This window comes from Lutra lutra, chromosome 4, assembly GCF_902655055.1.
Source record: "Lutra lutra chromosome 4, mLutLut1.2, whole genome shotgun sequence".
Lineage (NCBI taxonomy): Eukaryota > Metazoa > Chordata > Mammalia > Carnivora > Mustelidae > Lutra > Lutra lutra.
Genome location: NC_062281.1, coordinates 67,250,223 through 67,263,963, shown reverse-complemented (window position 1 = coordinate 67,263,963; position 13,741 = coordinate 67,250,223). Strand labels below are relative to the sequence as shown.

Below are 13,741 nucleotides of genomic sequence, written 5' to 3'. Positions count from 1 at the left end.
AGGCAGAAGCAGGTCAAATATTAAGCTTAGAAATAAAAGTAATCTGGGGCATCTGGGAGGCTCTGCTGGTTAAGTGCCCAACTCCTGGTTTCAGCTCAAGTCGTGAACTCAGGGTCATGAGACTGAGCCGCCTGTTGGGCTCCGTGCTTACTATGGAGTCTACTTGGGATGCTCTCTCCCTCTGCCCCCTCCCCACCGACCCGCTCACCTCTCTCTCTAAAATAAATAAATCTTAAACAAACAAACAAACAAACAAAAAAAGAAAGAAAAAGTAATCATAGTAACAGTAATCGCTACCAATAATCAAAAAAGTGGGTGCTATTCTAGGTGTTTTATGATATATCCACTCACTTAATAATCACAAATAGCCTGTGAAGTAGGGACTAGTCTACTTCTAATTTCATAAAAATAGAAACTGAGGAACAAATATATTTAATCACCTCAAAGTTACAGAACTAGTAAATGCTACAGCCAAGGTTCAAACCAGGATGGGCATACGCCAGGGTCCACCCTCTTAACTACTTTGATATACTGCTTCACACTTACCTGAGCAAAACATAAACACTTAAAATATATCCTGGTTTTTTCCCTACTATGCCCACTATACCCATGTTGTAAGTATATCATGATTTTTTTAACCTCAGTGCCCTTGAATGTCTGTCCACGTGTCCTGGCAATGAGTAACAAATACAAAACAGCCTAAAAACTGACAACGTGATGACTCACATTCTGATCTCCTGCTAAAGGAATATTTTAAGATTTCCTCTATTGCTCTTGTCAGTAGAACAAAATAATTCAAAGATCTGGCTGAGAACATCATCTGGGGGGAAAAGTAGAATAATAAAGGCCCCATTTAATCCAGTGGTTAGACTGGATCCAGAGATTAAAAAATACAAAGCCTACAACTTCTCACATGAACAAAAATGAAAATGGCTGGCATACACATTATAAATGTCACTAGGCGATTTCTCAAACTACAGGTATTCTCATAGGTGTTGGCTATAAAAAAAAATAACCACAATGATAAAACTAAACAGTAAATAGGAGAAACAACAAGAAAAGGAAGAAAAGAAAAAAAAATTCTTTAGTCGGAGAAGGAAGCAAACTACAAAGAGTAAAGGAGTGCAGAACAGAAGCAGAGATGGAGATTATACGCAATTACAGTGGAAAGAAGCAACAAATTCTCTGAAGGCCCTAAAATGATGGAGAACAAAGACAAAGAAATACCAGTAGCAATCAGACAAGTTTACAGAGTCAGGGTGACAAAAGTTAGAGGGAGCATGCATCCTGAAAAACGGCATTCAAATTCCTACTCACTTTGGTAGCCTCTGAGGGGTCATTTTATTTCTAGTAATGCCCCGCCACAGATAAGCCATATGGTAGGAGCTTGGCAGTCTGTGGAGGCATTTCAAGTTCACCTTCATAAACTAAGGCAAGAGAACGTAGCTATGTTTCACAAAATTAGTCTATGAAACGGATTTTACATTTCCTGTATGAAAAAAGCCAAGGACAGATGCACAAGAATCTTGTGTGTTAATATTTAAAGACATGTCCAGGGGGTGGGGGGTTGGATGAGCCTGGTGGTGGGTATGAAGGAGGGCACGTATTACATGGAGCACTGGGTGTGGTGCATAAACAATGAATCTTGGAATGCTAAAAATAAATAAATAACAAAATAACTAACTAACTAAATAAATAAATAAAAATCATGTCCTGAAAACTATGAGCAGGAAAACAAAATGAGAGATTACTGCTCCAGCCACAAAATGAAAAGCAATGCAGCAATACCAAAAAAAAAACAAAAACAAAAACAAAACAAAAAAACACACACACACAAAACAAACAAAAAAACAAAACAAAAAACAAAACAAAAAAACAAAAACAAAGGAAGAAGAAAGAAAGAAAGTTGACAAAACCTGCAGATTCTGGACCACATAAACTTTAAACTGTATGCAATACAGAGGCAAACTAAATTACTGTACATGTAAAAAATTTTTACAGTGAAAATATCAGAGGTAACACTTATTTCTAAGACCTAATCAGAAGATATTATGAGCAAATGTAGTTGGGGATGAGCTACATGTATTTTCTGAAGGGAGACAGAAAGTTCCAAAGTGTGAGATGGGTCAGTATAAAGATAGATCTGGTGTGGTTAAAATTAATAAAAACATAAACTCTGGTACTGGTTTTTAACTTTTAGTGGTAACTCATTCCAGGAAAAAATCGATTCCTGTACAGTTAGAATAGCTTTTAATAAAATCATATATTTTTTCTCTTAATAAACAGGCACTATAATTAAGCAAAAAAAACTACTTTGATTTTAAACATTTACTTCCTATACTTGTCATAACAGATTATTCAGAACACCAGACTTAAGGATAAGAAAATGACTTGTTACAAGTACAAAACTTTCAGGATGATGCCTGACAATGTTCACAACACTGACTTGAATACCTCCTCAGTTATCTGACTTAGCTTATGAATTTAGAGTCAGAATATTACATATGAAAATATACTCAGAAACTGAAATTCAGTTTCTGAAATTCAGAAAATATACTCAGAAAGAAATTCAGAAGAAATTTAATGAGAAAGTTAAAAGTACCACACAAGAATATAATCTAATAGTAAATCAAAGATGTAACTTTTAATACTTTTATTACAAGTTAAAATTTAAATGTTGAGGTTTTGTGTAAAATCAGACATTGGATTTATGTTTGGTGATGAGAAGTTTGAGACAACAAAGTACTAACAGAATTTATGTTAAGACTCCTCTAAAATACCTTAAATTCTTAAAATGGAGAGGCATATCATTTACTCAAACGAGTGGTATGTCTCCTCGCAACAAACAGTGGATGGATGGATAAATTAGAACTGGCTTTGGTCATATAAAATATACTATGGATATAAATAGTAGGTAAAATGTTAACTCTTGCCCGAAGAGATTCTCATAATGACAGTAAAATCATCTGGAAACAAGCTACCCTGAAAGCAGAAGGGCATACATTATTACACTGCTCTCCAGCTGTACATGCAGGCAGAGAGGTGGAGAGGATAAGAGCGTACGCTCAAGACACATGCTGCCTGAATATATGTCCTGGCACCACTCCTCAAAATTCTTTGTGGATGAAACCGTTATTGCAACAATAATCAAGATTAGATTAGTTGGGGGGATGAGCAAGTTATTTAGGCACCCCGTCTCAGTTTCCTCATTTATAAATTAAGGACAATAATAATACTCATCTCATGAAGTTGCTGGAAGTATTAAGTGATAAGTAATACCCGGAAAGTACTTTGAAAAGCGCCAAGCACATGGTAAGCCTTCAAGTCATACAGGGAGTATTAGAGGATATGCAATCTTTCTTCAGCCTTCACCAGGAAAAGGCAAATGACCTCCTTCCCTTATAAAAAAAAAAAGAGTCTGCAAGTGAAGATTACAAGTTCTTTTCAAAGAAAAAGTGGCAGGGAATATTTCCAGGTTCAGTAGCCACTGAATACTCTAGTTCAGTCTGTACTAAAGAGCAAGAAGTTTTATCTGAAGTAAAATTCTGGATTAGCACAAGTCTCCAAGCACCAAGAAAAAATACATACTATACATCTGCAAGTTCCAACAGAAGTAATAAAAAAATCTGAATGTCAGTGTTGTAAAATGTTAAGTTTCAAATATTTGGGGATTCATCTAGAAAAAGCTAATCTTCAAAAGAACACTTAGTATGGGGTCACTTTTAGAAAATAAACTAAAAATGAGAAATACTTGGTAATAAGATACACTCTGAAGTCCTTTCCAAAGAAGTTTGCAATGAGAATTGCCAGCAAATCCTTCATTTACCCATAATGCAGTCTTACATCAAATAGAACCTGAAAGATTACACACCATTTTCATTGAGGGATAATGACACCAATTAGTTTTCTATAAAGAAAATAAAACATGTGTTTCTTTTCATCAAGATAACCATTTCCCTAATGCCCATTAATTTCTAATTTATATTAATGTAAATTTTCATACTGTTTATCTCCTTCAGATATTCCACGATCTAAAGAGCAAAATTATAGGTACTTCACCATCAGATCACCGTCTATCACAATATATAGTCTACTACTTAAGGAAAGTTATTTTGGCAATAATTTTTCTTTTTTTAACCATTACAGAGCAAAATGTACCTAAATGTTATAGAATTAAAATAGTATTCATTTGAAAAAGGAAAAAAATAAATACTTTACCTATCTACAGCAACAACAACACTTTGAGAACTGGTTTCTCCGATGGATTCCTGAATACTTGCTATCTGCTTCCAGTCCACATTTCCTCCGACTACCACACATAAAAGAGAGTCATTTCAGTTCGAAAATAATTCAGTGGAAGAATATACTTATAGTTCTAAAACATATTTCTGAAATCAGTTATTTTCCTATGAAAGAAACAAAGCTTTGGGTAAATAATATTTTTGGCATCAGTGATCTATCAAGGCCAAATGAGCTTAATTAGCTATACTAAATGGCCTATGGACATGGATGGTTATAAAGACAAATTGTGCTTCCAGAGATTAACAAATTAGGGGCACTGAGAATTCAGACCACAAAATTAATGACAGTACACATAATTTCCCTTAATGTTTAAGAAACAGCACTAACTGTAGTTCCAATGTTATCTTCTTAGGATCCCTAATTCCATATAATTAGATCTCCCTTTTTAATCTCCAGTCCTCTATTTACACACGCTTTTTGGAAATTTTAACTGTATTTTCTAATATCTTCTTATTTAAAAGAATCAATTCTCTTTCCCCCCAAAATCAGTTCCATATGTTGAACAGCAGAACAATTTTCCCAGTTTTCAAACTCTTAACCTCAAAATCATCTTTTTTTTTTAAAGATTTTATTTTATTTATTTGACAGAGAGAGAGAGATCACAAATAGGCAGAGAGGTGGGCAGAGAGAGAGGGGGAAGCAGGCTCCCCACTGAGCAGAGAGCCCGATGTGGGGCTCGATCCCAGGACCCTGGGATCATGACCTGAGCCGAAGGCAGCAGCTTAACCCACTGAGCCACCCACATGCCCCTCAAAATCATCTTTGATATCTTTCCCCTCCTCCACCAGTCACTAAATCTTTCTTTTGAACTGTTTCTGGAACCATTCCTTCATTTTCATCCCTACTCAGTTTAGAGCCTTATAATTCCAGGGCCAGATTATGGATAGTTTCCTGACTGCTTTCCTTGCTGCTAATTTTTCCCCTCTTCAATCTCTCTCTTTCCAGTCTCCTGTCAGATTAATTCTTCTATCTCATCATATTCATTCTGCTTACTATGACTTTCAGGATAAAGCATAAACTTTTAAAGCCTAGCATTTAAGGCAGTACCCTTCAACATTCTAGACATTACAAAATCTATTCAGGCCATCCCTCAACTATCTAAAACCCAAACTGAGTTCTCAGGAAGGATTCCTCCCATTGTTCCTCTGAACGAAGCATTTACTTAAATAAGTAATAGTCAGATCAGGATTTCTTCCATACAGTTTCACATAAATTAGTATGGTGTGTTAATGTTGCCTTCTCAGCACAATTAAAAGTTCCCTGAGGCAAGAAACCAGGTCACACACACATTTTTTTTGTTGTTATTTCTCGACATCACTCCATATTAAGTCCAAAGGAGATACTAAGAAATATCGGTTGACTCAATTGACCAGATACTCACTAAATGCCTTTATGACTGCAACCATAATAGATGATGATATTATTTAAAGCAGTTGAATTCAAATTCTCTACCAGGAACTGAAAAACGTTAAAAAGATGTGATCCTTGACCTCAGAGAGTTTATAATTTACCAGGAGACACAGACTGAGACAGACTTATAATCACCTTTAGTAAAATGCAGTAATTCCTCCATCGACAAGATAAACTAATGACATTTAATACAAGCTTTGCTAAACAGAACTAATTTTGGTAGGGGAAGGAGAATAGGGGTATTAGCTCATGGAAAACCTTCATATATAATGATATATTAATTCAAGTTGGACCCAGAAGGATAATCATGTAGAAAAGGAACAGTGTATACAAACTAATGGAAGGATGATAGTAAACATCGTGTTTTAACACACTTGGTTAAAGCCATAATGGAGGATCTAGCTGGGGACAAGAGAGATGGGACAGAACAGTAGTAGGAAATGAAGCTAGAAAGAAAGGCTAACCTTAAAATGTGAAGAACCTTGACTGTTATGCTTAGCGTATTGCTTTTGAAAACAGGGAATAATATGGGGCACCTGGGTGGCTCAGCTGGTTAAGCGACTGACTCTTCATTTCAGCTTCAAGTCATGATCTCGGGGTCCTGGGATCGACCCTATGTCAGGCTCTCTACTTGGGAGGTAGTCTGCTTCTCTCCCTCTCCTTCTTCCTCTGCCTCTCACCCCTGCTCATGCACATGTGTGCGTACTCTCTCTCAAATAAATAAATCTCAAAAAAAGAAAAAAAGAAAAGACTGAAAACAAGCAACAATAGACTTTTTAGAAGACTGACATAACGCAACCTATTTTCTAAAAGATAATTTTGGTACTATCTGTAGAACACAGTGAAATAGGAGATACTAGAGCTAGAAAGACAAAGAGTCTCTTTCTATAATATAAGTGAACAAGGATGAAAACCTGAAATACGTGACAGGAGAGCTGGAGTGGTTAGGAGAATAGTGTCAAGCAACACTTGGGAGCACATTACAGGAATTTAATGAAGAAAAATCTATAAGAAAAAGTAATGCTCATAACCACTAACTTCTTTCGTGTACCATCTGAATGTCCTTCCTACAAAGCTTTTATTTTTATATTTAAGAGCTTTTATTTTTATATTTAAATATCGTAATCTGTAATCATTATGAAATATATTTAGAGGAATCAAAAAAAATTTGTTTATCAATCCAAAGGACCTATTTCAAAAACACATGGAATCTTCCAAAGATCTGTATAACAGCACACCATGATAGAGAGTTCCATCTTTACCAAACAAATTACTCAAAAGCACAAATACTTAGATAAAGAACAAAGAGGTAGGAGTGAATATTCACTTAAGATTTGTATGTCCAGGGGCTCCTGGGTGGCTCGGTGGGTTAAAGCCTCTGCCTTCTGCTCCAGTCATGATCCCTGGGTCCTGGGATGGCGCCCCGCATCGGGCTCTCTGCTCGGCAGGGAGCCTGCTTCCCTTCCTCTCTCTCTCTGCATGCCTCTCTGCCTACTTGTGATCTCTATCAAATGAATAAATAAAATCTTAAAAAAAAAATTTTGTATGTCCAAAGCACTGAATTTTTAAACTCTGACATACACCTTAAAAGCACAGTATGGATATAATTCTAACAATCATATGCTACGTGGGCACCTGGGTGGTTTAGTTGGTTAAGCATCTGCTGGCTCAGGTCATGATCTCAGGGTCCTGGGATCGAGCCCTCTGTCGGGCTCCCGGCTCAGTGGGGAGTCTGCTTCTCCTTCTGCCTCTCACTTGTGCTCTCTTTCTCTTTCCCTCTCAAATAAACAAATAAAATCCTTTTAAAAAAATATGCTGTGTATCCTCAATAATTAAAAGTTTCAAGTTTCCAAAAAGTGGAAGTACAGACTTGCTATCAGTCAGAAAGTCAGATAAACATATACTCAGCCCCATTACTGTAGTTATGTGGAACACTAGAATGTGGATGCTAGGGACGCCTGGGTGGCTCAGTTGGTTAAGCAGCTGCCTTCGGCTCAGGTCATGATTCCAGCATCCTGGGATCGAGTCCTGCATTGGGCTCCTTGCTCAGCAGGAACCTGCTTCTCCCTCTGCCTCTGCCTGCCATTCTGTCTGCCTGTGCTTGCTCTCTCTCCCTCTCTCTCTGACAAATAAATAAAATCTTTAAAAAAAAAAAAAAAAAAAGAATGTGGATGCTATCAATAAAGGAGGATATTAATTTATTTTTTAAAGACCATATATATACAGAATGTCTGGACTACATCCTCTTCTAGCCTAAATTCTGACTATAGCATCCTGCTGAAGAAAACAGCTGCTGCCTGAGTAAATGACAGGGCACAGATGGACAGGGATGGACATCTGCCACACTGGGCTAGCTGATAACCAATGAGATGGCCTGAAGGGAAGACTCTGCTCAACAGGGGCCAAGTCAACAGACTGAATCCCTCTAGGATATAGACTCAAAAATGAGAGACCTAATCAATCAGGAATGAGTGGAGAATGGAGCATGCCAAAAAGAGAAGTAGATGACATAAGATGAAATCTAGATAAAGCCTGAAAGAGAAGTGGAAGAATATGGCTGGCTGCTTGAGTGGCTTGGAAGCTTGAACTTTTAATTTCATTTCCAGATCCAAAAAGTGTTTATTTTTATGTAAATTCCATTTTCCTGAAGTGAGAAGGCAAGTCATCTCATATTCTTACAACTTAAGTAGCCCAACAATAATGATCAAATTAATTTTACTTTCAAGTATATGAGGAAACATTGTCAGCAAGTATCATTATTTCTCTTATTTGACTAAAACTTTTAAAAGATAAAATACACCACCAGTATTTTATTTTTAGTGTAACCTACTTCTATTACTTGCTGAAGTTAAGCCCTGGCAATTTGCACCTGTCATTATTTTAGTCTTCTTGTACTCCTAAGGCTGTGTCCAAAAAGAAAAATGAAAAGGGGGGGGGGTTTCAAAAGTTACTGAATCAATCAATGCACATTCATTTCACTTGTTGGTAAGTATTTTTCATCTGTATCTCAGACTTCCAGGTGAGTGATACAAGTCACTGTAAATGTGCTCACTGGTTCTAAATCCTGCTGGGTAAGTTATTAGGTCTACACCTTCACATCTAAAACCACCACATCTAAGATCCAACTGGGGTAACAGAATGGCCCTGCTGGCTGCCATGGCTGAAATATCGCTAAGAAATAACTGTCCCCAGTCCAGCTTGAAGCCACACATGGTCCTGGTGCTGCTTCTTTCCCTACGGATCATTTTTTCAAACTTGGAAGATTTTTTTGGATTTCCTTAAAAATTTTTACTGTGAGCAACAACAGAGAAATCACTAAAAGATAAAAAGATAGAAAATATCCAGAAATATAGTGCTAGAGTAGAAACCTTAAAAGGTAAATATTCCTAGATCTCATCTCTTTCCTGCTCTTTTTTTAAAGTCATGTCTCTAAATTTCTTGGATGGAAGTGGGGTGGGGAAAATGGCTAGAGAACAATCCACAAACCATTAATATACCAGCCACTGTGTGAAGTCCATTTATACATATTCTTATTTAATCCTAAGACCTCTATAAGTAGATATTACTATTAGTTTGCAGAAGTGGAAACCAAAGCTCAGAGAGTTAAAGTAACTTGCACACAGTAAGGAAGATATACGAAAGAATTCAAACCCCAAAGTATGGTATTCAAAGCCGAAGACAGTCTACATGTTTCTTCCCTGGTAGTACTCTTTCCATTTATGACTCAGAATCTATTGTCTTTGGGGCTCCTGGGTGGCTCAGTCATTGGACGTATGCCTTCAACTCAGGTCATGATGGTCCCGGGGTCCTGAGATCCAGCCCTACATTGGGCTCCTTGCTCGGCAGGAGGTCTGCTTCTCCCTCTCTCACTCCCCCTGCTTGTGTTCCCTCTCTCACTGTGTCTCTGTCAAATAAATACAATCTTAAAAAACAATGTACTGTCTTTAGTTCTTCTGTAGCCATTCTCACCAGTATTTTCCTTTGTTCTACTGGGTTAAATCTGGAAGTTCCTGGCCACACTGAACAGATAAGGAACCACGGGAAAGTTTCTATACCAGTATAAGAGTTTTGTTAGGACTGCATAGTGCCTTTTAAGAAATCTGAATGTGAATGCGTTCTCCAGGTGCCCCAACTATTTATCATCTTATACAAGCCTTCACTCATTTAAGTTACCTGCTTAGTGTTGAAAATAGGTCATTTTAAATTGCGCCTTTCTCCTATTCCCAACTATGAGATTTAGACTAAGGGCCACTCAATGTTGCAAACTAGACCAGGCAAAAATGGTCTGGTTCTCTTCATGGTCTTCTTCCTTTTCCCATAAGGTTAGCCAAAGGGCATTTTATCATCTCCCTCTAATTATATTTCATTAATTCATTATTAATTCATAATTCATTAATAAAGTTATTCATTAATTCACAATTCATTAATAAAGTTATATATATTGAACAAGTTAATAATCTCTGATACTTCATAAAAATAATTTTTAAAATTCTCACCTAGCCCCAGACCCACAAATTCATCAGGAGCCTGATCTTTTGTTCCAGTAAGAGATCCTTCTCTGCCCCGTACTGTTCCAGAAATGTATCGAGGTTTCACTCCAGTTCCTATAAGCTGTGCAAGCTCCAACTGACTGATGCACTTCAGAATCTTCATTATTTAGAAAAAAATAATAATTCCAAGTTAAAAATGATTACAAAAATACTTAAACATACAGAGCCAGGATTTAAATAAATATAGGCTACATTATAAATCATTATAAAAAGCTAAATAAACGTATCCTGAATACACTAAATTTTTTCCCAAACACTTTAAACATGTCAGTGAGTAGAATATTAAGCATTAAGTCATTTTATAAACCAAACTGCAAAGTTGAAAATGAAGTGCTTATACCTCATGCCATGAATTTCCTAAATAATTTCCATCTGTATGAGCCACAGTGATAAGGGTTTTTATTGTGTCAATGTTCTTCTGTTTCATTTCAGTAATACCAGAACTCACAGTAAGTAAAGTAAATCTTGCTAGTGCCTGGACATATGCATCTCTTTCCAGCTATAAAAAAGAGAAAAGTATACTTACATTGTTATAAACACAACAGAGTGATCCCTAATTCCCTACTAACAAACTGTTTACTTGTTTAGTAGTTTTTAACTGACAAATTACATACCTCAACTATAGTGTTTTAAGATGATAAAATAAAAAAGGATGAATTTCTAAAATCTAAATGCAATGGAGATGTCAAATTAAGATGAGATTTTAGTGACAACAAATGGATTCATATAGTAAAAAACATTCCTGGAGTGCTTATGTTTCAAGTACTGTGCAGACCGGCAGAAACATAATTTATAAATGTGCTTGTTTTTTCTCTACAGCGAGGCTGTGCTTTTTAAGCCATAAGATTCATAAATAAATGTGAAATGGGTTTTGTTTTTTTTTTTTAAAGCAAGCAAGCTTTGGCTAAAATTTATTATCAGACAAAGTATATAAATTACTAGAAGGGCCTGGCTTCATGAAAATTAAGATACTTGGTTCTTTCCAAGGTAACTTTTCTTAGGTTTAAGTGAAGTTATAAAGTAATATAGAAAAGCATGTAAGTATGAAAAAATATGATACAGTAAGTATGAACATGCAACATATTTAAATAAGATATTCAAATAAACATATAGAAATTCAAAGTCTTAGAAACTTTGGCTACAGCTAATATTCTGCAGAGAAAAAAAATGCTAACCAAAGTTGCTATGATGATTCCAGATGCATCAATACAGAACCACCTCTTCTATCAGTTTCTTGGAAAATTAAACATTAGATTCACTTAAATTCCATCATAAACTTGAAATTAGTTTTTGGTAAGTCAAACATCAAAAAATAATTTAATTATAGCCATGACATATGTAATTTATGTTTTCCAGACTGGCTACAAAGGCAAAATTCTTTGTTACCTGAATGCTGAAAATGCATGCAATTCTGATTGCACATCTTATACCTTCCAGGCAAAGAGAGGCTACTTCAGTATCATCACAATCTTGCAGACCCACACTAAACGCAGCCAGAAAAGGTGTCCAAGCCAACTAGAAAAGTTAAAAATTGAAACTATATCATGAATATCAAGTGATAATTAAATTTTATGATAGTAATACACTGATATTTCTCAAAGCTTCAGATAATAAAGGATTTGAAAAAGTTCTGGGGAAAAAAACTGAGTTTTTTGGGGGTAAAAAATACATAATGTTGCCTGGGCTTAAGTAAGTGACAGACAGGAAGACAGTAAGACTACAAATTCAGTAGAGGACCTCAGGCATATTTTAAGTACAGAATCTATAAATTATTCACATCAATAAGAAGTGGAAACTGTCACTATTCACAAATGATGTTAGTCTTAACCCTACTTTCAGAATTCATCTCTCCCTGCAAAATTTGTCCCCTGCAGTATTTCACAGATTTTATTTCTAAGAAAATTCTTTTAGTCATTTTTCTACTCGCAATAATTACATTATTCTTTTTTCTTTAAGCCTGCTCCCTGGACATCATTTAGCCTTACTTCTTTTATAGTCAAATATTTTACCTTGAAATATCAGTGATATGCCTGGTTCCTTGTTGGACAACACTTAAAAAGTATAGTTCAATAAAATACTTCTTTGTTACAAACTGCGAAAACCAACAAATACTAAATTTTACCAGTAGGTAACACTGAGTACCTAATGTAAACCAAACAAAAAGGGCTACTTTGGACTACTGAAAATTCTGACATCAAAACATATGTGTATACATTGGTGTGTGCTTGTGTAACTTTTAACTGTCTAATATGAGCATTTGTTGCTTTTAATAGGTTCTAATGAAACAAAACTATATTTATCTATGTAACCATAAAGATGAAAAGACTTATACCAGTGTACTGTAAAAATGACAACTAGAATTTTTAAAAAGGTAAAGTTTTCAAGATTATTAAGAAAAAAACATACCCAAAGGATTACCCAAAGCTTTGTTTGTAACATCAGAAAGTTTAGAAGTATATAATTCCTAAACAAAGGAACATAAGCCACAGTACCTTATTTCTAGTCCTAGCTCTGCCACTTAATCTCTCTGAACCTCATTTTCTTCCTCTTTAATATCTGGACTGCCACTACAGAAAGATGTTTTGGGAAGCATATGAAGTACAGTACTTTTAAAATATGAAGTACCACATGGAAGTTATAAATTACATGTTCTATTGTAAGAAAAGAAACAGCACATCTATTCAGAAACCTGTGCAATATTTATACAAGAGAAGTATAAATGGTTCTTAAGCCAGTGAAAAATATGTTTAACTCCATTAGGAATTAAAGACAATTATTTCTCCTATCAAACTATACCTAATACCCAGGGGTTAGTGAAATTATCCATTCATACTGAATATGTCTTTGGAAAATACAATTTGGCAATATTTAAAAAGATTCTTAATAATATTTATATCCCCAATATTGTATCACATCTTAGAAATCTCTCAATTTATTCTGCTACTTAGCCAACGCTTGTTTACTGAACACTTACTATAAGCTAAGAATGGTGCAAGATATTGGGAAAAGTAAACAGAACATAGTCCCTTGCCACATGGAACTTAAAATATAATAAAAAGACAGATACTAAATTCTAAAATCAATAAATATATAAACACAATAGTTGTAAATACAATGAAGGATAAGCATGGCATACTATGAAAAGGGACCAATTTTGGATGGTGGGGGTAGGGTAGACCTGTCTGAAAAGGTAACATTTTAAAGCTGAAACCACTTGGGCAAAGGAAGAACGGGCATTCTAGACAAAACACAGCTTGTAAGAATGCTCGAAGAGAAAATAATTTAGTATGTTCTAGAAACTGAAGGAATGCTAGTGTGACTGCAGCCTAGTAAGACAAAAGAAATCTAGCAATGAGGCTGGAAAGGCAGGTGGAACCAGACCACATAAGGTTGCAGATGTGGGTGTGTTAGTTTCATCATAGTATGCAAAGTTAGTGAAGGGCCTTAAGGAAGAAGGCAACATTTCATTTTGTATTTTA

General features: G+C 35.6%; 1 protein-coding gene across 1 annotated transcript in view; it reads right to left on the bottom strand.

Moving 5' to 3' along the window:
* The window catches only part of ARFGEF1 (ADP ribosylation factor guanine nucleotide exchange factor 1), a 148,500-nt gene that overhangs the window by 30,138 nt on the left and 104,621 nt on the right, over window positions 1–13,741 (bottom strand). The window contains exons 20-23 of the mRNA XM_047725294.1: window positions 11,649–11,777; window positions 10,603–10,761; window positions 10,209–10,359; window positions 4,219–4,309 (exon numbers count right to left, since the gene is read on the bottom strand). Coding sequence (XP_047581250.1) covers window positions 4,219–4,309; window positions 10,209–10,359; window positions 10,603–10,761; window positions 11,649–11,777 — 530 coding nt within the window. The remainder of the gene's footprint in view (window positions 1–4,218; window positions 4,310–10,208; window positions 10,360–10,602; window positions 10,762–11,648; window positions 11,778–13,741) is intronic.